The sequence below is a fragment of the Pristiophorus japonicus genome, unplaced genomic scaffold (assembly GCF_044704955.1).
Source record: "Pristiophorus japonicus isolate sPriJap1 unplaced genomic scaffold, sPriJap1.hap1 HAP1_SCAFFOLD_90, whole genome shotgun sequence".
Taxonomy (NCBI): domain Eukaryota; kingdom Metazoa; phylum Chordata; class Chondrichthyes; family Pristiophoridae; genus Pristiophorus; species Pristiophorus japonicus.
The window spans coordinates 1,066,642-1,089,341 of record NW_027254824.1 but is presented as its reverse complement, the minus strand read 5'-3'; the positions used below and the strand labels follow the sequence as shown (position 1 = coordinate 1,089,341).

Here is a 22,700-nt window from a genome sequence, read left to right as displayed (position 1 = left end):
TACCCATGTCCCCATGTCCCCATTTGCCCAATTTCCCATTTGTCCATGTCCCCATTTGCCCATATCCCCATGACCCCATATCACCATGTCCCCATGTCCCCATGTCCCCATGTCCCCATATCCACATGTCCCCATGTTCCCAAGCCACATGTCCACGTGTCCCCATTTGCCCATGTCCCCATTTGTCCATATCCCCATGTCCCTATATACCCATATCCCCATATCCCCATATACGCATATCCCCATGTACCCATATCCCCATGTCCCCATATACCCATATCCCCATATCGCCATATCCCCATATCCCCATGTCCCCATATCCCCATATCCCCATGTCCCCATGTTCCGATGTCCCCATATCCCCATATCCCCATATCCCCATGTCCCCATGTCCCCATGTCTCCATATCCCCATATCCCCATGTCCCCATGTCCCCATAAGCCCATGTCCCCATGCCCCCATGTCCCCATGTTCCCATGTCCCCATATCCCCAAATCCCCATGTCCCCATGTCCCCATGTCCCCATGTCCCCATATCCCCATGTCCACATATCCCCATGTCCCCATATCCAAATGTCCTCATATCCCCATGTCCCCATATCCCCATATCCCCATGTCCCCATGTCCCCATATCTTCATATCCCCATATCTCCATATCCCCATGTCCCCATATCCCCATATCCCCATATCCCCATGTCCCCTTGTCCCCATGTCTCCATATCCCCATGTCCCCATGTCCCCATGTCCCCATAAACCCATGTCCCCATGCCCCCATGTCCCCATGTCCCCATGTCCCCATATCCCCATGTCCCCATGCCCCCATGTCCCCATGTCCCCATATCCCCATGTCCACATATCCCCATGTCCCCATATCCCTATATCCCCATATCCACATATCCCCATGTGTCCATGCCCCCATATCCCCATATCCCCATATCCCCATGTCCCCATATCCCCATATCCCCATATCCCCATATTCCCATGTCCCCATGACACCTGTCCCCATATCCCCATGCCCCCATATCCCCATGTCCCCATATCCCCATATCCCCATTCCCCATGTCCCCATGTCCTCATATCCCCATATCCCCATATCCCCGTGTCCCCGTGTCCCATATCCCCATATCCCCATATCCCCATGTCCCCATATCCCCAAGTCCCCATATCCCCATGTCCCCATGTCCACATGTCCCCATGTCCTCATGTCAACATTTGCCCATGTCCCGATGTCCCCATGTCCCCATATCCCCATGTCCCCATGTCCCCATGTCCCCATGACCCCATTTGCCCATGTCCCCATTTGCCCATGTCCCCATATCACCATGTCCCCATGTCCCCATGTCCCCATGTCCCCATTTGCCCATGTCCCCATTTGCCCATGTCCCCATTTGCCCATATCCCCATATCACCATGTCCCCATGTCCCCATGTCCACATGTCCCCATGTCCCCATGTCCACATGTCCACATGTTTCCATTTGCCCATGTCCCCATTTGCCCATGTCCCCATGTCCTCATGTCCTAATTATCTTGGTCGTCTGTCATATCCAACAAAGGCGTTGATGTGCTAATCATCAATGGCATGTGTCTTCAAGTTTCTGTATGGGCCAATTTTGGATGCACATAGTCTCTTGCACGTCGGACAAGGAAAGTTCGATGTGCCTGATGCTGACAGTACTGGCACCTGATGTCGTCTATCTCGAGTGTCCCGCAGGAGTTGACATCGGCTTTCTTCAAAGGTCTGGCAGGCAGTCCTTGTGAGGGTACGCCACTGGATTTTATGAGCTGCAATATTCTCGAGCTCCTTTGGTTGGATGCCACAGTACTGGAGCTCAGCCTCGATGCAATATTTGTAGCGCTTGCGGGGGCGCCCCTGGTGTCTTTGGCCTTCACAGAGCTCGCCGTGAAGAAGCTGATGAGCGATCCTTGACTCATCCATATGGCTGACATGTCCAGCCCACTGGAACTGGGCTCGCATGATCATCACCTCGATACGAGTTGATTGTGCTTTCTCCAGAACCTCAAAGTTTGACACGCGGTCTTGCCAGTGTATGCGGAGTATAGATATGAGACTGCGCAAATGGAAAGCTTCCAAATTTTTGATGTGACGCCTGTAGGGTTTCCAGGTCTCACATCCATAAAGGAGAGATGAGAGAAGGACTGCTCTATACACCAACAGTTTAGTTGACAGTCGGATGTGGTGGTGACTCAACACCTTAGTGCGCAAGAGACCAAGTGCCTGGCTGGTTTTACAGATCCTTGCATCAATCTCCTTGTCAAAGGACCCATCACTTGATATGGTGCTGATATGTCCTCATATCCCCACAGTATCTCCCCATGTCCCCTTATCCCGTGTTCCCGTGTCTCCATATCCTCGTGTGCCCATGTCACCATTTCCCCATGTCCACATATCCCCATGTCCCCATGTCCCCATGTCCCCACAGTGTCCACGTGTCCGCATATCCTCATATCCCCACAGTATCCCCATGTCCCCATCTCCCCATGTTGACGTTTCCCATGTCCCCATAGTGCCCCATGTCCCAATAGTGCCCCATGTCCCCATCCCTGTGTCCCCATGTCCACATATCCCTATGTCCCCATGTCCGCATGTCCTCATGTTCCCATGTCCCCATGTCCACTTGTCCCCATGTTCACATGTTCACATGTCCCATGTCCACATGTCCCCATGTCCACATGTCCCGATGTCCACATGTCCCCATGTCCCCATGTCCACATGTACACATGTCCACATGTCCATATGTCCCTATGTCCACATGTCCACATGTCCCTATGACCACATGTCCCCATGTCCCTATATCATCATTTCCACATGTCCCCGTGTCCCCATGTCCCATGTCCACATGTCCCCATGTCGACATGTCCCTGTGTCCCCGTGTCCTCGTGTCCACGAGTCCCCATATCCCCATATCCACATGTCCCCATGTCCACATGTCCCCGTGTCCCCGTGTTCTCGTCTCCCCGTGTTCCCGTGTCCCCGTGTTCCCCATGTCCCCGTGTCCATGTCCCCATGTTCTTATCTCCCCATATTCCGTGTTCCCGGATTCCCAGTTTCCCATGTCCCCACAGTGTCCCCTGTCTCTAAGTCCCCGTCTCCCCATATCCCCACGTCCCCACATCCCTGTGTTCCCGTGTCCCCATGTATGCATATCCAAGTGTCTCCATGTCTCCATATTCCCGCGTCCCCATGTCCCCATGTCTCCATGTCTCCATGTTCCCGTGTCAGCATGTGCCCCCGTCCCATGTCCCCCTGCCCCCCGTGTCCCCATGTTCCCATCTCCCCATATCCCCATGTCCCCGTGATCCCGTGCCCCCATGTCCCCATGTCCCCATGTCCCCATGTTCCCACAGTGTCCCCATTTCCCAATATCAGAGAATATCCATTTTACTCACACACAGAATGATCCGGGCCTGAGAGAATATCCCTTTTACACAAACACAGAATGAACCCGGACTGAGAGAATATCCCTTTTACACACACACAGAATGCCAGTTTCTGCTTAATTGAGAGTGAGCTTTCCTTTGTACCTGTCAGTACTATTGAGGGAGTGCAGCGAAGGTTCACCAGACTGATTCCCGGGATGGCGGGACTGATCTATCAAGAAAGACTCGACCAACTGGGCTTGCATTCACTGGAGATCAGAAGAATGAGAGGGGACCACATAGAAACGTTTAAAATTCTGATGGGTTCAGACAGGTTAGATGCAGGAAGAATGTTCCCAATATTGGGGAAGTCCAGAACCAGGGTTCACAGTCTAAGGATAAGGGGTAAGACATTTAGGACTGAGATGAGGAGAAACGTCTGCACCCAGAGACAGTGGAACCTGTGGAATTATCTACCAATTCACCAACTATATTCAAAAAGGAGTTAGATTAAGTCCTTACTACTCTGGAGATCAAGGGGTATGTCGAGAAAGCAGGAATGGGGTACTGACGTTGCATGTTCAGCCATGAACTCATTGAATGGCGGTGCAGGCTAGTAGGGCCAAATGGTCTACACCTGCACCTATTTTCTATGTTTCTATGTTTCTATGAAACCCACAGACAATTACCAGACATTGACAGGTACAGGATAAAACCCACGCTCTTGTCTCAGAAACTGATATACAGAGTAAAATTCTCATTCACATACCAGAGATGGGCAGATACAGAGTCAAATCCACCATACCAGACACCCACAATATTAATTCTATATTTAACTGTTAGCGGATCAGCGATTGAAAGTGTCAGTATCAATCCTATAATTACCAGTAATCCCACACTGAAACTACACCGCAGATTGAAAGTGGCAGTTTCAATCTTACCCTCATCTGTCAATCAGAATCTGTCACATATTATCAGAGAATGAGAGAGGCAGTATCGATCCAACACTCACCTGTCACATAGTATCAGAGAATGACAGAGGCAGTATCCATCCAACACTCACCTGTCACATAGTGTCAGAGAATGACCGAGGCAGTACCTATCCAAAACTCACGAGTCACAACGTGTCAGAGAATGACAGAGGCAGTATCTATCCAACACTCACCTGTCATCAGAATCTGACACATAGAATGAGGGAAAAACAGGGGCAGTATTTCTAAAAAAAAAACTCACCTGCCAATCCAACTCTGCCTCACTGTACCAGAGATTGAGAGATGCAATATCTATCCTATGTTAACCAACATATCACGTACTGATAGTAATATCAGAGAATGAGAGGGACAGTGTCTATCCCATATTCAGTAGTCAATCTGACAATGAGACACAGTACCAGAGAGTGACAGTGGCAGTGTCTTTCCGATATCCTTCCTCAATCCCACACTGGTGTACTTTATCAGAGAATAAAATATAGTTCATTTTTGGAAAAATAATACATCTATCTGTTAGGTCACACTGTATTAGAGAGTTGGAGTTAAATGATTTACATATTGTATTCCACTGACAATCAAACACTGCCACACAGTAACAGAGAGTGACATATACAATATCTATCCTATAGTCAACAACAATACCCAAACTGATATATATGACCAGAGCGTGAGTGGCAGTGCCTGCCCTATACACACTGCCAATCACACACTGACAAAGAGTACCAGAGAGTGAGTGTCAGTGTCTGTCCTACACACAGAGTGTCAGTGTCTGTCCTACACTCCGGGAGCTCGGAGCAGTCAGTCGAGGAGGCGGGAGCTCGGAGCAGCGCGAGTCCGGGGTCGGCGAGAGGCCTATAAAGGCCAGCGGGAGCTCGGAGCAGTCAGTCGAGGAGGCGGGAGCTCGGAGCAGCGCGAGTCCGGGGTCGGCGAGAGGCCTATAAAGGCCAGCGGGAGCTCGGAGCAGTCAGTCGAGGAGGCGGGAGCTCGGAGCAGCGCGAGTCCGGGGTCGGCGAGAGGCCTATAAAGGCCAGCGGGAGCTCGGAGCAGTCAGTCGAGGAGGCGGGAGCTCGGAGCAGCGCGAGTCCGGGGTCGGCGAGAGGCCTATAAAGGCCAGCGGGAGCTCGGAGCAGTCAGTCGAGGAGGCGGGAGCTCGGAGCAGCGCGAGTCCGGGGTCGGCGAGAGGCCTATAAAGGCCAGCGGGAGCTCGGAGCAGTCAGTCGAGGAGGCGGGAGCTCGGAGCAGCGCGAGTCCGGGGTCGGTGAGAGGTGTACCGGTGCAGCTACAGGGAGAAGGCAAAAAAACAAAGGTGACGTCACAGCCTAGGGGGTAAGTGATTGGCTGGTGATTGGTGAGTAGTTTTTCTTTTTCTTCTTATATTGGTCAGTAACTTTTAACATTGTTATTACCAGTTTAAGTGTATCTAAGGGTTAAGTCATGGCAGGAGAGCTCGGTCGGGTGTTATGCTCCTCCTGTACCATGTGGGAACTCAGAGACGCTTCCGGTGTCCCTGACGACTATGTGTGCGGGAAGTGTATCCGCCTCCAGCTCCTGACGGTCCGCGTTACGGAATTGGAGCTGAGGGTGGATTCACTCTGGAGCATCCATGATGCTGAGAATGACGTGAGTATCACGTGTAGTGTGTTGGTCTTACCGCAGGGAAAGGGTCCACAGCCAGATAGGGAATGGAAGACCAGCAGGAAGAGTAGAGCAAGGAAGGTAGTGCAGGGGTCCCCTGCGGTCATCCCCCTGCAAAACAGATACACCGCTTTGGGTACTGTTGAGGGGAATGACTCATCAGGGGAGGGCAGCAGCAGCCAAGTTCATGGCACCGTGGCTGGCTCTGCTGCACAGGAGGGCAAGAAAAAGAGTGGGAGAGCGATAGTGATAGGGGATTCAATTGTGAGGGGAATAGATAGGCGTTTCTGCGGCCGCAACCGAGACTCCAGGATGGTATGTTGCCTCCCTGGTGCAAGGGTCAAGGATGTCTCGGAGCGGGTGCAGGACATTCTGAAATGGGAGGGAGAACAGCCAGTTGTCGTGGTGCACATTGGTACCAACGACATAGGCAAAAAAAGGGATGAGGTCCTACGAAACGAATTTAAGGAGCTAGGAGCTAAATTAAAAAGTAGGACCTCAAAAGTAGTAATCTCGGGATTGCTACCAGTGCCACGTGATAGTCAGAGTAGGAATCGCAGGATAGCGCAGATGAATACGTGGCTTGAGCAGTGGTGCAGCAGGGAGGGATTCAAATTCCTGGGGCATTGGGACCGGTTCTGGGGGAGGTGGGACCAGTACAAACCGGACGGTCTGCACCTGGGCAGGACTGGAACCAATGTCCTCGGGGGAGTGTTTGCTAGTGCTGTTGGGGAGGATTTAAACTAATATGGCAGGGGGATGGGAACCAATGCAGGGAGACAGAGGGAAACAAAAAGGAGCCAAAAGCAAAAGACAGAAAGGAGATGAGGAAAAGTGTAGGGCAGAGAAACCCAAGGCAAAGAACAAAAAGGGCCACTGTACAGCAAAATTCTAAAAGGACAAAGGGTGTTAATAAAACAAGCCTGAAGGCTTTGTGTCTTAATGCAAGGAGTATCCGCAATAAGGTGGATGAATTAATTGTGCAAATAGATGTTAACAAATATGATGTGATTGGGATTACGGAGACGTGGCTCCAGGATGATCAGGGCTGGGAACTCAACATTCAGGGGTATTCAACATTCAGGAAGGATAGAATAAAAGGAAAAGGAGGTGGGGTAGCATTGCTGGTTAAAGAGGAGATTAATGCAATAGTTAGGAAAGACATTAGCTTGGATGATGTGGAATCTATATGGGTAGAGCTGCAGAACACCAAAGGGCAAAAAACGTTAGTAGGAGTTGTGTACAGACCTCCAAACAGTAATAGGGATGTTGGGGAGGGCATCAAACAGGAAATTAGGGGTGCATGCAATAAAGGTGTAGCAGTTATAATGGGTGACTTTAATATGCACATAGATTGGGCTAGCCAAACTGGAAGCAATACGGTGGAGGAGGATTTCCTGGAGTGCATAAGGGATGGTTTTCTAGACCAATATGTTGAGGAACCAACTAGGGGGGAGGCCATCTTAGACTGGGTGTTGTGTAATGAGAGAGGATTAATTAGCAATCTCATTGTGCGAGGCCCCTTGGGGAAGAGTGACCATAATATGGTGGAATTCTGCATTAGGATGGAGAATGAAACAGTAATTTCAGAGACCATGGTCCAGAACTTAAAGAAGGGTAACTTTGAAGGTATGAGGCGAGAATTGGCTAGGATAGATTGGCGAATGATACTTAGGGGGTTGACTGTGGATGGGCAATGGCAGACATTTAGAGACCGCATGGATGAAGTACAACAATTGTACATTCCTGTCTGGCGTAAAAATAAAAAGGGGAAGGTGGCTCAACCGTGGCTATCTAGGGAAATCAGGGATAGTATTAAAGCCAAGGAAGTGGCATACAAATTGGCCAGAAATAGCAGCGAACCTGGGGACTGGGAGAAATTTAGAACTCAGCAGAGGAGGACAAAGGGTTTGATTAGGACAGGGAAAATGGAGTACGAGAAGAAGCTTGCAGGGAACATTAAGGCGGATTGCAAAAGTTTCTATAGGTATGTAAAGAGAAAAAGGTTGGTGAAGACAAACGTAGGTCCCCTGCAGTCAGAATCAGGGGAAGTCATAACGGGGAACAAAGAAATGGCGGATCAATTGAACAAGTACTTTGGTTCGGTATTCACTAAGGAGGATACAAACAACCTTCCGGATATAAAAGGGGTCAGAGGGTCTAGTAAGGAAGAGGAACTGAGGGAAATCTTTATTAGTCGGGAAATTGTGTTGGGGAAATTGATGGGATTGAAGGCAGATAAATCCCCAGGGCCTGATGGCCTGCATCCTAGAGTACTTAAGGAGGTGGCCTTGGAAATAGCGGATGCATTGACAGTCATTTTCCAACATTCCATTGACTCTGGATCAGTTCCTATGGAGTGGAGGGTAGCCAATGTAACCCCACTTTTTAAAAAAGGAGGGAGAGAGAAAACAGGGAATTATAGACCGGTCAGCCTGACCTCAGTAGTGGGTAAAATGATGGAATCAATTATTAAGGATGTCATAGCAGTGCATCTGGAAAATGGTGACATGATAGGTCCAAGTCAGCATGGATTTGTGAAAGGGAAATCATGCTTGACAAATCTTCTGGAATTTTTTGAGGATGTTTCCAGTAAAGTGGACAAAGGAGAACCAGTTGATGTGGTATATTTGGACTTTCAGAAGGCTTTCGACAAGGTCCCACACAAGAGATTAATGTGCAAAGTTAAAGCACATGGGATTGGGGGTAGTGTGCTGACGTGGATTGAGAACTGGTTGTCAGACAGGAAGCAAAGAGTAGGAGTAAACGGGTACTTTTCAGAATGGCAGGCAGTGACTAGTGGAGTGCCGCAAGGTTCTGTGCTGGGGCCCCAGCTGTTTACATTGTACATTAATGATTTAGACGAGGGGATTAAATGCAGTATCTCCAAATTTGCGGATGATACTAAGTTGGGTGGCAGTGTGAGCTGCGAGGAGGATGCTATTAGGCTGCAGAGTGACTTGGATAGGTTAGGTGAGTGGGCAAATGCATGGCAGATGAAGTATAATGTGGATAAATGTGAGGTTATCCACTTTGGTGGTAAAAACAGAGAGACAGACTATTATCTGAATGGTGACAGATTAGGAAAAGGGAAGGTGCAACGAGACCTGGGTGTCATGGTACATCAGTCATTGAAGGTTGGCATGCAGGTACAGCAGGCGGTTAAGAAAGCAAATGGCATGTTGGCCTTCATAGCGAGGGGATTTGAATACAGGGGCAGGGAGGTGTTGCTACAGTTGTACAGGGCCTTGGTGAGGCCACACCTGGAGTATTGTGTACAGTTTTGGTCTCCTAACTTGAGGAAGGACATTCTTGCTATTGAGGGAGTGCAGCGAAGGTTCACCAGACTGATTCCCGGGATGGCGGGACTGACCTATCAAGAAAGATTGGATCAATTGGGCTTGTATTCACTGGAGTTCAGAAGAATGAGAGGGGACCTCATAGAAACGTTTAAAATTCTGACGGGTTTAGACAGGTTAGATGCAGAAAGAATGTTCCCAATGTTGGGGAAGTCCAGAACCAGGGGTCACAGTCTGAGGATAAGGGGTAAGCCATTTAGGACCGAGATGAGGAGAAACTTCTTCACCCAGAGAGTGGTGAACCTGTGGAATTCTCTACCACAGAAAGTAGTTGAGGCCAATTCACTAAATATATTCAAAAGGGAGTTAGATGAAGTCCTTACTACTCGGGGGATCAAGGGTTATGGCGAGAAAGCAGGAAGGGGGTACTGAAGTTTCATGTTCAGCCATGAACTCATTGAATGGCGGTGCAGGCTAGAAGGGCTGAATGGCCTGCTCCTGCACCTATTTTCTATGTTTCTATGTTTCTACACCTGTCAAGCACACACTGGCATACAGTGCCAGAGAGTGATTGACAGTGTCTGTCCTATACACACCTGTCAATCCTATACTGACACACAGGATCAGAGATTGAGTGGCAGTATCTGTCCTATACAAACGTGTCAATCTTACAATGACACAAAGTGCCAGAGAGTGATTGACAGTGTCTGTCCTATACACACCTGTCAATCCCACACTGTCACACAGGATCAGAGATTGAGTGGCAGTATCTGTCCTATACAAACCTGTCAATCTTACAATGACACACAGTACCAGATAGTGAGTGACAGTGTCTATCCTATACACACCTGTCAATCACACACTGACACACAGTACCAGAGAGTGAGTGGCTGTGACTGTCCTATACACACCGGTCAATCACACACTGACACACAGTAGCACAGAGTGAGTGACAGTGTCTGTCCTATACACACCTGTCAATCACACACTGACACACAGTACCAGAGAGTGAGTGGCAGTGTCTATCCTATACACACCTGTCAATCACACAGTAACATAAAGTACCAGTGAGTGACTCATAAAGTTTCTAGTCTTCCTTATCCATGCAATTTAAAACTGCCCCATTGCACCAATGTGTGACAGAAACAATATCAATCCCTTTTCAATGGACCATTGAGTGTAGGCCATGGTATTGTGGTTAATGTATTGAGCTGGATAGGGAACTGGTTGGCAGACAGCAAGCAGAGACTTGGGATAAATGTTTCCTTTTCAGAATGGCCGTCAGTGAATAGTGGATTGCCGCAGGGCTCAGTGCAGAGATCCCAGCTATTGGAATATGCATCAATGATTTAGATGAAGGAATTGAGTTTAATATCTCCAATTTTGCAGATGATACTGAGCTATGTGGCGGTATGAGCTGTGAGGAGGATGCTAAGTGGCTGCAGGATGATTTCGACAGGTTAGGTGAGTGGGAAAATGCATGGCAGATGTAGTATAATGTGGATAACAGTGATGTTATCCACTTTGGTGGCAAAAACATGAAGGCAGTATATTATCTGAATGGCGGAAGATTAGGAAAAGGGAAGCTGAAATGTGACCTGGGTTTCATGGTACATCAATAATTGAAGGTTGGCATGCAGGTGCAGCAGGTGGTGAAGAAGGCAAATGGCATGTTGGCCTTCATAGCTAGGCGATATGAGTATAAGAGCAGAGAGGCCTTGCTGCAGCTGTACAGAGCCTTGGTGAGGCCTCACCTGGAATATTGTCTTCAGTTTTGGTCTCCTAATCTGAGGAAGGACATTCTTGCTATTGAGGGAGTGCAGCCAAGGTTCATTAGACTGATGCCCGGGATGGCAGGACTTACATATGAGGAGGGACTGGATCGGCTTGCCCTGTATCACTGGAGTTTAGAAGAATGAGAGGGGTTCTCATGGAAACATATAAAAATCTGACAGTATTGGACACGTTAGATGCAGGAGGAAAGTTCCCGATATTGGGGAAATCCAGAACCAGGGGACACAGTCTAAGGATAAGGGGTAAGCCATTTCGGACGGAGATGAGGAGAAACTGCTTCATTCAGAGAGTTGTTAACCTGTGGAATTCTCTTCAACAGAGAGTTGTTGATACCAGTTCATTAGATATATTTAAGAGGGAGTTGGATATGTCCCTTACGCCTAAAGGGATCAAGGGGTATGGAGAGAAAGCAGGAAAGGGGTACTGAAGTGAATGGTCTGCAATGATCTTATTGAATGGTGGTGCAGGCTCGATGGGCTGAATGGTCTACTCCTGCACCTGTTTCTATGCTTCTATGAGCCAAGCCAGAGTCAGCACCTTTAGGGGAAGGAAATCAGTGAGTATAGAACTGAACTCAGCCGGACTCAGCACCTCCAAGGGAGGGGAGCCAGTGAGTATAGAAGTGAACTCAGCCAAAGTCAGTACCTTAAAGAGAGCGGAACCAGTGAGTGTAGAACTGAACCCAGCCAGAGTCAGCACCTTCATGGGAGGGGAACCAGTGAGTGTAGAACTGAACCCAGCCAGGGTCAGCACCTTCAGGGGGCGGTGGGGGGGGGGAGGAACCAGTGAGTGTAGAACTGAACCCAGTCAGTCAGCACCTTCAGGGGAGGGGAACCAGTGAGTGTAGAACTGAACCCAGCCAGACTCAGCAACTTCATGGGAGGGGAACCAGTTAGTGTATAACTGAAACCAGCCAGAGTTGGTGATGACAGTTCGGAGCGGAGGACAAGTTGCCCTCAGGCGTGCGATGTGTTTCAATTTCAGGACAGTGACAGGGATGAGTGTATGGGGCAGGAATTTACTGCTTTGGGACGAACAAGAGTATAAAAAATGTTCCATAGGATCTAGAGTTGTTTGTTCTGAATTTCTGTCCTGTACTTGCAGTAATAATTTAGTAAACTCCTTCTCCAGGGTATTCAATGGGCAGGATTTGTAGACGGTAAACTCAAACCAAACATCACGTCAAGATCTGACAGAATCACTCGACTCCTCAGGACCTGAATATCATCAGCGTTTGAATGTGGAAGGAAAAAAGTTTGTCTCTTCTGTCTGTCGAAACAGATTTCAAACAATAATGTGACTGGAAAAGCATCGAGACACAGACACCCGAGTGAGAGTGTTCCAGTGCATTGACTGTGGAAAGAGCTTTAACCAGTTACACAGCCTGAAAAAACATTGCAGCTTTGACAGCGGGGAGAACGCATACACGTGTTCTGTGTGTGGACTGGGCTTCAACTGATCGTCCAACCTGGAAAGACACAAGGACACCCACACTACGAGAAACCGTGAGAATGTGGGGACTGTGGGAAGTGATTCAATTTCCCATCTGATCTGGAAGTTCATTGGCGCAGTCACACTGGGGAGAGGCCGTTCACCTGCTCCGACTGTGAGAAGGGATTCACTGCATCATCCACCCTCCTGACACTACAGCGAGTTGACATTGGGGAGAGACTGTTCACCTGCTCCGACTGTGGGAAGGGATTCACTACATCATCCACCCTGCTGACACACCAGCTAGTTCACACTGGGGAGAGGGCGTTCATCTCCTTCACGTGTGGGATGGGATTCACTCAGTCATCCCACATGCTGATGCACCACTGAGTTCACACTGGGGAAAGGCCGTTCACCTGCTCTGAGTGTAGGAAGGAATTCACGGAGTTATCCCACCTGCTGACACACCAGCAAGTTCACATTGCGGTGAGGCCGTGCACCTGCTCCGTGTGTGGGAAGAGATACACTCAGTCATCCAACCTGCTGAGACAGCAGCGAGTTCACAAGTGACTGCAGGGTTTGGATTCTGCTGCTGTCCCAGATTGAATAATGTCCATTCTGACAGTTGGAACTTCTTTCTGCTGATATTGATTGCTCCTTTAACTGGGCTGGATTTTAATGTTCGGGATATTTGACAAATTAATCAATGGAAAAATGGCCAGATAAAAATATTATGCTGATTATGTTTGCATCGATACTTCACACTTTAAAAACCATTAGAAATAGGAGCAGGAGTAGGCCATTGACTTCTCAAACCTACTCTGCCATTTAATAAGATCATGGCTGACCCGATCTTTGGCATAGCTCCACTTTCCTGCCCGCTCCCCATAACCCTTCACATCATTATCGCTCAAAAATCTGTCTATCTCCACCTTAAATATATTCAATGACCCAGCCTTCACAGCTCTCTGGGGTAGAGAATCCAAAGAATTACGACACTTCGAGAGAAGAAAATTCTCCTCATCGCAGTTTTAAATCGGCTACCCCTTATTCTTAAACTATGCCCCCTAGTTCTAGATTCCCCCACGAATGGAAACACCCTCTCTGCATCTTCCTTGTCACGCCGCTCAGTATCATATATTTCAATAAGATCATCTCTCATTCTTCTAAACGCCAATGAGTATCGGGCCCAACTTGCTTAACCTATCTTCATAAGTCAACCCCTTCATCTCAGAAATTAAACTAGTAAAGATTCTCTGAACTGTCTCCAATTCAAGTATATCCTGCCTTAAATAAGGAGATCAAAATTGTATGCAGTGCTCCAGGTGTGGTCTCACCAAGATTCTGTACATTCGTAGCAAGACTTCGCTGTTTTTATACGCCATTCCCTTTGCAATAAAAGCCAACATTTCTTTGCCTTCATAGTTATTTGCGTATTGCATACTAACTTTTTGTGTTTCATGTACAAGGACGCTCAGGTCCCTCTGTACTGCAGCATTTTGTACTACTTCTCCATATAAATAATAAATTGAATTTTTATTTTTTCTGCCCAAGTGGATAACCTCACACTTTCCCAGATTATACTCCATTTGTTTGTCCAATCAATTAGCCTGTCTACAGATTATTTCTGTCCTCCACACAATGTACTTTCCCACCCATTTTTGTATCATCAGCAAACTTGAAAACATTACACTCGTTCCCTTCATCCAAGTCATTAATATATATTGTAAATAGTTGGGGCCCCAGCAGTAATCCTGGTGACACCCCACTAGTTGCCTTTTGACAACCGGAAAATGAACCATTTATCCCGACACTCTGTCTTCACTTAGTTAGCCCACCCCGCAACCCCATGAACTTTTATCTTGTGCAGTAACCTTTTATGTGGCACCTTATCGAGTGCCTTCTGGAAATCCAAATATACCACATCCACTGGTTCCCCCTTATCTACCTTGCACATTACAACCTCAATGAACTCCAGCAAATTTGTCAAACATGATTTCCCATTCTTAAAACCGTACTGACTCTGCTTATCTGTATTATGCTTTTCCAAATGTCCTGCTACTGCTTCCTTAATAATGGACTCCAGCTTTTTCCCAATGAAAGCAATTAGCCAATTTTCTGTCTCCCTCCTTTTTTAATTAGGGGTGTTACATTTGTGGTTTTCCAATCTTCTGGGACCTCCCCAGAATCTAATGAATTTTAGTAGATTACAACCAATGCATCCACTATCTCTGCAGCCACTTCTTTAAAGGTCCTAGGAAGCGGGCTGGCAGTGCATAGGCATCACGCTGTTATAGATGGTTTTGGATTGGTTTGGATGCCGGTCAGCAGTGAGATCCCGCAGGAGTTGGTGTTGAGCGGGCTGGCAGTGCATAGGCATCAAGCTTTTATAGATGGTTTTGGGTTGGTTTGGGTACCGGCCAGGAGTGAGGTCCCGCAGGAGTTTGTGTTGGGTCCATTGCTCTTTACTATTTTTATTAATGATCTGGATGTAGGCGATGGCACAATCTGCACATTTGCAAAGGATACCGAGCTTTTACCGAGTATTTGGGTCTCGTCTGCCTCAGGCAGATCTTACTGTTTTGGGAGATTGGTCTCATTACTGGCAAATTGTGTATAACTTAGATAAGTGCACGTGGGCAGGATAAATGCTCAACAGTCATTCATGCATCAGGGGTAAGCACTGACGAAGGTGGAGACAGAGAGAGATTTGGGCATTTTAGCACATACATCTTTAAAGGTTCGCAGCCTCTGGGCCACTCAGCCCTCGAAGCAGATTCGGGAGCGGCGTGGTGGCCTGTCCCAGCAGTCTGACTGCTCCACGACCTGCGAGCACCATTGGTGCGACAAAATGGCTTTCTCTGATCCAAATGGAGTATCTCACACTTTCCGACTTGAGTTCCACCTGGCACAGTTTGCCGCCCATTTTCTTGCAGACAAACCCACAGATATTGAAGACCATGAAGTAAAAGCACTATCCCTCGGTGGTCTCGAACCACCACCCTGTTAGTTAACAGTTGGTTAATAAACGAACGTGCTACCCAATTGCACCACAGAGATGTTCGGTATTAGCAACAACATATGAGGTTATCGAGCCGAAACTTCTGATCACAGTGAGCAAGCTATCAACTGTCCATTATCTGTTTAGTTATCCCAATTAAAGAAAGTAATTGTGGGAACATGCAAATGGTTGATGAAAGAAAACATGTCAAACAAATTGATCAGAAAACCCGCGGCAAGCTATTAGCATTGTTCATCAATCAATTAACATGGTATCTGGGTTTCTCACAACTTTGGGAAGCTTTCCACGAGTTCTTCTGCTATAGTATTCTTCAATGTAGGGATCAGATATACACGTGGTTGTTTCACTGCATGCCCTGGGAACCAGGCACTCTAGAGCCGAGGCTAATGATGGGACCCTGCTCTTTCTGCTCTATATGGGGGTCAGCAGCATGCAAAGTGAAACAACGTACCACAGGCCTGTAATGGAGCCTCGACCCATCCTGCTCTGTAAGGGTCTCAGTATCACACTGGGTGATGGAGTAACATACCACAGGTGGGGATGGAGCCAGGGCTTTCCCTTCTCTGTGTGGGGTACAGTACCACACTGGGTGAGATAGAATATCATACCACAGGTAGGGATGGAGTCTGGGCTTTCCCTGCTCCGTGTGGGTCTCAGTACCACACTGGGTGATAGATTAACATACCACAGATGGGGATGGAGCCTGGGCTTTCCCTTCTCTGTGTGGGTCTCAGTACCACACCAAGTGCAATAAACAAGATGCATAAGGCGGAGGAAGGAACCTGATCGCATTCTGTTGTGTGGAGTTCAGTACTTCGCCGGGTGAGATGTGCAAACTCCACACAAGCTGAGCCCCTGGGGCAGAGCCAGTAGCTGCCACCCTGCAATGACAGACAGGAAGCAGAGATTGAGGTTGTAGTTTCACATGTTTAAGCTCCTTTATTAGGCGATTCCTCAGCTGTGAATCCCCCAGCAAAGACTTCAAGGAGTGTATAATATAAATGGGATTCAACATCAGCATCAGAAAATCTCTCCTTGATTCGCGACTCTTATCTCCATGCAGCTTCTCGCTGCTAAAGAGTGAACTTAGTATAATTTCACCTTGGCTCGCGGTCAATGCGGCTCAGTGAATGTCGGGCTGTTTGAAATGCAAGGTAATTGGCCGCCCCTGAACCAATTTACAGCTTGCCCCAGCCATGAAAAGCGCATCATTCGTTGCAGTGGGACAAAATACACTTCTATGCCTGTTGGTTTCAAGTCAGCAGTAAATTACTAGACTTCTTTCAACGTATGAAACTAGAACTGCCGATTGACACTTTAAATGTTGCAAACATTTAACTGCCAGTATCAGATCAATCATGGTTATCATGAGGCATCCACGTACCTTTTTGCGCTACACACTCACTTATCACAGCATGGCTATCAGTCAATTCACTGCCAGTGTGAAAAAATGCAACATTTTCAACTTAGCAATGTGTGCAAGACTGTAATCAGAGAGCGCTTGGGCCATGGGCAGTGATAACGTATCCTAAGCATTCAGATATTCATCAGGCCTGGGCCCCTCCTGTATTTCGCATTGGCTCACTGTGTTTAGGATTCGCAGGCGATTTCCCAGCTCTGAATTCATGCAGTGTTTTATGTAATTCACTGTGTATTTGACACAGTGAGATCGAGCCTGGTGTACAAACTTTGTATCTTTATCAACACTTCATAGCACTAGCCTGGTGTGCAAGCTTTGTACTTTTATGAACATTACAGCAGAACATTAAATCAACAGATGGAACTAGAATTGCTGATTGACACAGTAAGTTTTCGCAACATTTAACTGCAGTGTGAGAAAAATCACAATTATCATGCTTCCATGTACGTTTTAGCGCTGCATCACCCTAACAACCCGAGCTCATCACAGCACAGCTATCACGAAATTCATAGCCAGTGTACAAACATGCACATTTTGAACTTAGCTACGTGGGTAAGACTGGAATCAGAAAGTGCCTGGGCCGTGGGCAGTGATAACTTAATTTGAGCGTTATGATTTTCATTATCATTGTACATTACATTAACACAATCTGCTCTCCAAGATCTGTTTGGGCCCATCGCCCCGAAGTGAGGACTGAGTGGGCGAGATAATTCCTTTCGGGGTTAGGTTTTCTTTCAAAAAGGTGTGAGAAAATTCTGGTTTACTTCCTTGCAGACCGATATAGCTCAGTTTGGAGAGCATTAGCTTTAAGACCAAAAAGTACCTTCTTCAATTTCGGGTTTTGGCAATTTTTGATTATTTTATTTGAAGGGGAGAGGGTGGTTTTGTATGGGGACAGTGTTTGAGGAATGGGCTGTTCAGCGGTTCCATGATAATTTTCAAAATTAATTTTGTTAGATGCAGCGCTCTTTTTCTGTTACTTTCTATTTACACTCTGCCCAGTTTTGAATATGAACAGTGAAAAAAGTTTAAGCGATGTAATGTGTTCAATGTTTATGCAGTAACTCTGTCACCCAGTGTGAGCCGGAAACACGATCCCGTCAGGCTGGGTTTTCACACACATTCAGCGCACTTTGTGGTTAATTAGCTTAGTGGCATAGAGCATGGTGCTACTAACGCTAAGGTCGCTGGTTTGATCCCTGTAGGGCCATTTGCATGCAATTGATTTTTTTTCGGTTTTTCATAACATTTAAAATCCAATCTTTATAATTAAACAAATCTATACAAAATCCCAAGGGTTGGAAATTATTTGGAATAACATCCATTGCTTCTTTGCCGCCGGGGTGGAGAGGCACATATTTCTGTTTATTTGTGTTTCTTGGTTTGCTGATAACAATAAACTGGCGGCCTGTTCCCTTAAGAACGGACAGACAGAACGTTTCTGTCCCCAGAGATAAGCAAAAGGCTTCAGTTCAGGACAAATACACCAAATGAAATGTTCACCCGGCACCGAGAGTGAACAACCCAGAGAAAAGGACAGGGAGAAATAGATTTAAGTGGATGTCTACCCGCACTTAATACTGTAGTTGTGCCGACATGTCTTTCATAAGAACATAAGAACATAAGAATTTGCTACGACGGTTTTACCTGGCACGAATGTGATGTGAATTTCGAACAGCAAGGAGGAAAGACTGCATTTGTCTGCTTGCTGGCAAAGTCACTTGCAGCAGCTTTCCTGGTGGTCTAGTCGCTAGGATTTGCACTTTCACTGTTCGCGCTCAGGGTTTGCTTCCCGGTCAGGAACAGTGTATTTTGGGCTGTTTGAACTGCAAGGTAAACGGCTGCTTCTGAACAAATTTACAGCTCACCACAATGCTGCTGTCGCAACCTTCAGCAGCGCATCATTCGTTGTAACAATACAAAATACTTCTGTGCTTGCTGTTTCAAATTCAGCAGTAAATGACGTGATCTTTCTCAACAAATGGAACTAGAATTGCTGATCGATGCTGTAAATGTTTCTAATCATGGCTATCATTACTCTTTCATGTACCTTTTGCACCACATCACCCTCGCTTATCACAGCACGGCTATTAATCAATGCATTGCCAGTGTGGAAAAATCCAACATTGTAATCTTAGTAGCTTGTGCAACACTGTAATCAGAGAATGCCTGGACCATGGGCTTATCCTGAACATTAAGATATTCATTTGACTTGGCCCTTCCTGTATTGCACATTGGCTCACTGTATATCTATGTTTAAGTTTCACAGTCGATTTCCAATATCTGAATTCCCCAGCAGAAGCTTCATGGTGTGTTTGATCTCAAGGAGATTCAACATCAGTATCGTTAACTCTCCTTGTTTCACGACTCTTATCTCTCTTCAGCATCTTACTGCTAAGGACTGAACCTGTTATAATTTCACTTTGGCTCGAATTCAGTGCGGCTCAGTGTGACTTCGGCCTGTCTCCATTTCACAACCCATCAGTGCCATCAAAAGAACGGGGAATTTTACTAAAATGTTATATTCTGAAATTTGAATAAACACATCAGCATATTTCACTGTGTCTTCAACACTGTGAGATGTAGCATGGTGAGCTTTGCATCGTTATGAACACTTCAGCAGAACATTAAATCAATATATGGAACTAGAATTACTGATTGACACTGTAAGTTTTGCCAACATTTAACTGCAGTCTGAGAACAATCACAATTCTCATTCGGCTTCCATGTACGTTCTGGCGCGGCATCACCCGAACAAACCTAGCTGCTCACAGCTCGACGATCAGTGTGGAAAAATACTAATTTTGAACTTAGCAACGTGTGCAAGACTGGCATCAGATACTGCCTGGGCCGTGGGCAATGATAACTTAACCTGAACGTTAAGATTTTCATTAACATTATACATTACATTAACACAACCTGAGCTCCGAGATCAGTTTGGGACACATTGCCCCCAAGTGAGGCCTGAATGGGCGGGGCAATTCCTCCCAGGGTTAGGTTTTCTTTCAAAAAAGTGTGAGAAAATGTTGCTTCATTTGCTTTCGGGCCGAAAAAGCTCAGTTGGGAGAGCGTAAGGCTGAAGATCTAAAGGACCCAAATCTTGGGTTTCGGCAATTTCTGGTTATTTTGTGTTCTCTTCAAATTTAAGGGGAGAGGCTGGTTTTATATGTGGACAATACATGAGGGACAGGCTCTTCAGCGATTGTGCGATAATTTTCACAATGAATTCTGTTAGATTCAGCGCTCTTTTTCTGTTACATTCTGTTTACACTCTGCCCAGTTTTGTACATGAACAGTGAACAATGTGCACGCGATGTGATTTGTTCAATGTTTGTGATGTAAATCTATCACCCAGTGTGTACCGGAAACACACATTCTTTACACGGTGTGATCGGTTAGCTCAGTTGGTTTCAGCATGGGGCGATTAGCACCAAGGTAACGGGTTTGGTCCATGTTCGAATGCTTTTCATATTTTTTTCCGGTTTTTCATTACATTTCATCCAATATTTATAATGAAACAAATTCATACACACTCCCAAGGGTTGCGAATTATTTGGAATAACTTCCATTGCTTATTTGACGCTGTGGCGATGAGGCACATCTTTCTGTTTATTTCTATTTCTTAGTCTGCTGATAAACGATGAACTAGCGGCCTGTTCCCGTTAATGGTCACCAGCAGGAACGGTTAGACAGAACGCTCTGTCCCTCAGAGATGGGCAAATGGCTGCAGTTCAGGAAAAATAATACAAATGAAATGTTCACCCGGCACCGATAGTGAACAAACCACAGAAAAGGACAGGGAGAAATAGATTTAAGTGGATGCCTACCCGCACTTAATATTGTAGTTGTGCGGACATGTCTTTCATAAGAACATAAGAACATAAGAATTAGGAACAGGAGTAGGCCATCTAGCCCCTCGAGCCTGCTCCGCCTTTCAACAAGATCATGGCTGATCTGGCCGTGGACTCAGCTCCACTTACCCGCCTGCTCCCCGTAACCCTTAACTCCCTTATTGGTTAAAAATCTATCTATCTTTGATTTGAATACATTCAATGAGCTAGCCTCAACTGCTTCCTTCGGCAGAGATTCACAACTGTCTGGGAGAAGAAATTCCTTCTCAACTCGGTTTTAATTTGGCTCCCCCTAGGCTGTGCCGCCGAGTTCTAGTCTCCCCGACCAGTGGAAACACCCTCTCTCCCTCTACCTTGTCTGTCCCTTTCATTATTTTAAATGTCTCGATAAGATCCCCCCTCATCCTTCCGAACTCCAACGAGTAAAGACCCAGTTTGCTCAATCTATCATCATCAGGTTACCCTCACATCTCCGGAATCAGTCTAGTGAATCGTCTCTCACTCCAAAGCTAGTATATCCTTCCTTAAGTAATGTGACCAAAACTGCACGCAGTATTCCAGGTGCGGCCTCACTAATACGCTGTACAGTTGCAGCAGGACCTCGTTGCTTTTGTACTCCATCCCTCTCGCAATGAAGGCCAACATTCCATTCGCCTTCCTAATTACCTGCTGCACCTGCAAACTAACGTTTTGTGATTCATGCACAAGGACCCCCAGGTCCCTCTGCACCGCAGAATGTTGTAATTTCTCCCCATTCAAATAATATTACCTTTTACTGTTTTATTTCCAAGGTGGATGACATCACATTTTCTGACATTGTATTCCATCTGCCAAACCTTAGCCCATTCGTTTAACCTATCTAAATCTTTTGCTGCCTCTCTGTGTCCTCTGCACAACCCACCTTCCCACTAATCTTTGTGTCATCTGCAAATTCTGTTACACTGCACTCTGTCCCCTCTTCCAGGTCATCTATGTCTGAACAAAAATACCATTTGCTACAAACATTTTTACGTGGCACGAATGTGATGGGAATTTCGAAGGAGCAAGGAGGAAAGACTGCATTGGTCTGTATTGTATGTAGACACTCTTTTAATAACTCCAGGAGGCAGTGATATTGTACTTAAACTGTGAAGACTAGTCGTTTATTGCAGCTCCTTGGGAGAGGACACCAAGAGGTGAGCGCACTTTTATACTGGGTTACCTGCAGGGTTCAGGTGACCCTTAGATCTCCAGCAGCAGCACCCTCTGGTGTACAGGTAATGTGTGCAGGGTGAAGGTGGTGATGTGATCAGTAGTGAGCTGCGGGAGCTTTTGGTGAGGGCTGTGTTGGTGCCAGGTGTGATTCCTGTGCATGAGGCTGGCCATATACATTTCCCCCCTCACGCAGAGACCATTTGGGTGTCACTTTTGTGTGATCCCTCAGTGGGGGTGCCAGTACAGCAGTGGGTAGGGTACATACTCTGTAGAGTGGGTAACTGTGTGGTGGTGGGCAGGGATAAGCAGCATTTGTACGGACTGTAATGCATTAATGCAGGCTGAGCGGCCCGCAGCCTGCGAGTACTTTCGGAGCAGGCCGGGGATCGGAAGGAGCAGTGTGGCACCTGGCCCAGTAGGCTGGGCGGCCCCTGGCCTGAGAGCACCATCGGAGCAGACCGGGGAGCAGAAGGAGCAGTGTGGAGGCCTGGCCCAGTAGGCTGAGCAGCCCCTGGCCTGAGAGCACCATCGGAGCAGGCCGGGGAGCGGAAGGAGCAGTGTGGAGGGGTGGCCCAGTAGGCTGAGCGGCCCCCGGCCTGTGAGCACCAGCGGACCAGGCCGGGGATCGGGAGGAGCAGTGTGGAGGCGTGGCCCAGTAAGCTGAGCGGCCCCCGGCCTGTGAGCACT

General features: G+C 47.1%; 1 protein-coding gene across 1 annotated transcript in view; it reads left to right on the top strand.

Annotated features, from left to right (window-relative positions):
* The window catches only part of LOC139257699 (gastrula zinc finger protein XlCGF67.1-like), a 56,081-nt gene extending 43,165 nt beyond the window's left edge, over nt 1-12,916 (top strand). Inside the window, exon 2 of the mRNA XM_070874589.1 lies at nt 12,654-12,916. Coding sequence (XP_070730690.1) covers nt 12,654-12,916 — 263 coding nt within the window. The remainder of the gene's footprint in view (nt 1-12,653) is intronic.
* The last annotated feature ends 9,784 nt before the right edge of the window (nt 12,917-22,700 follow it).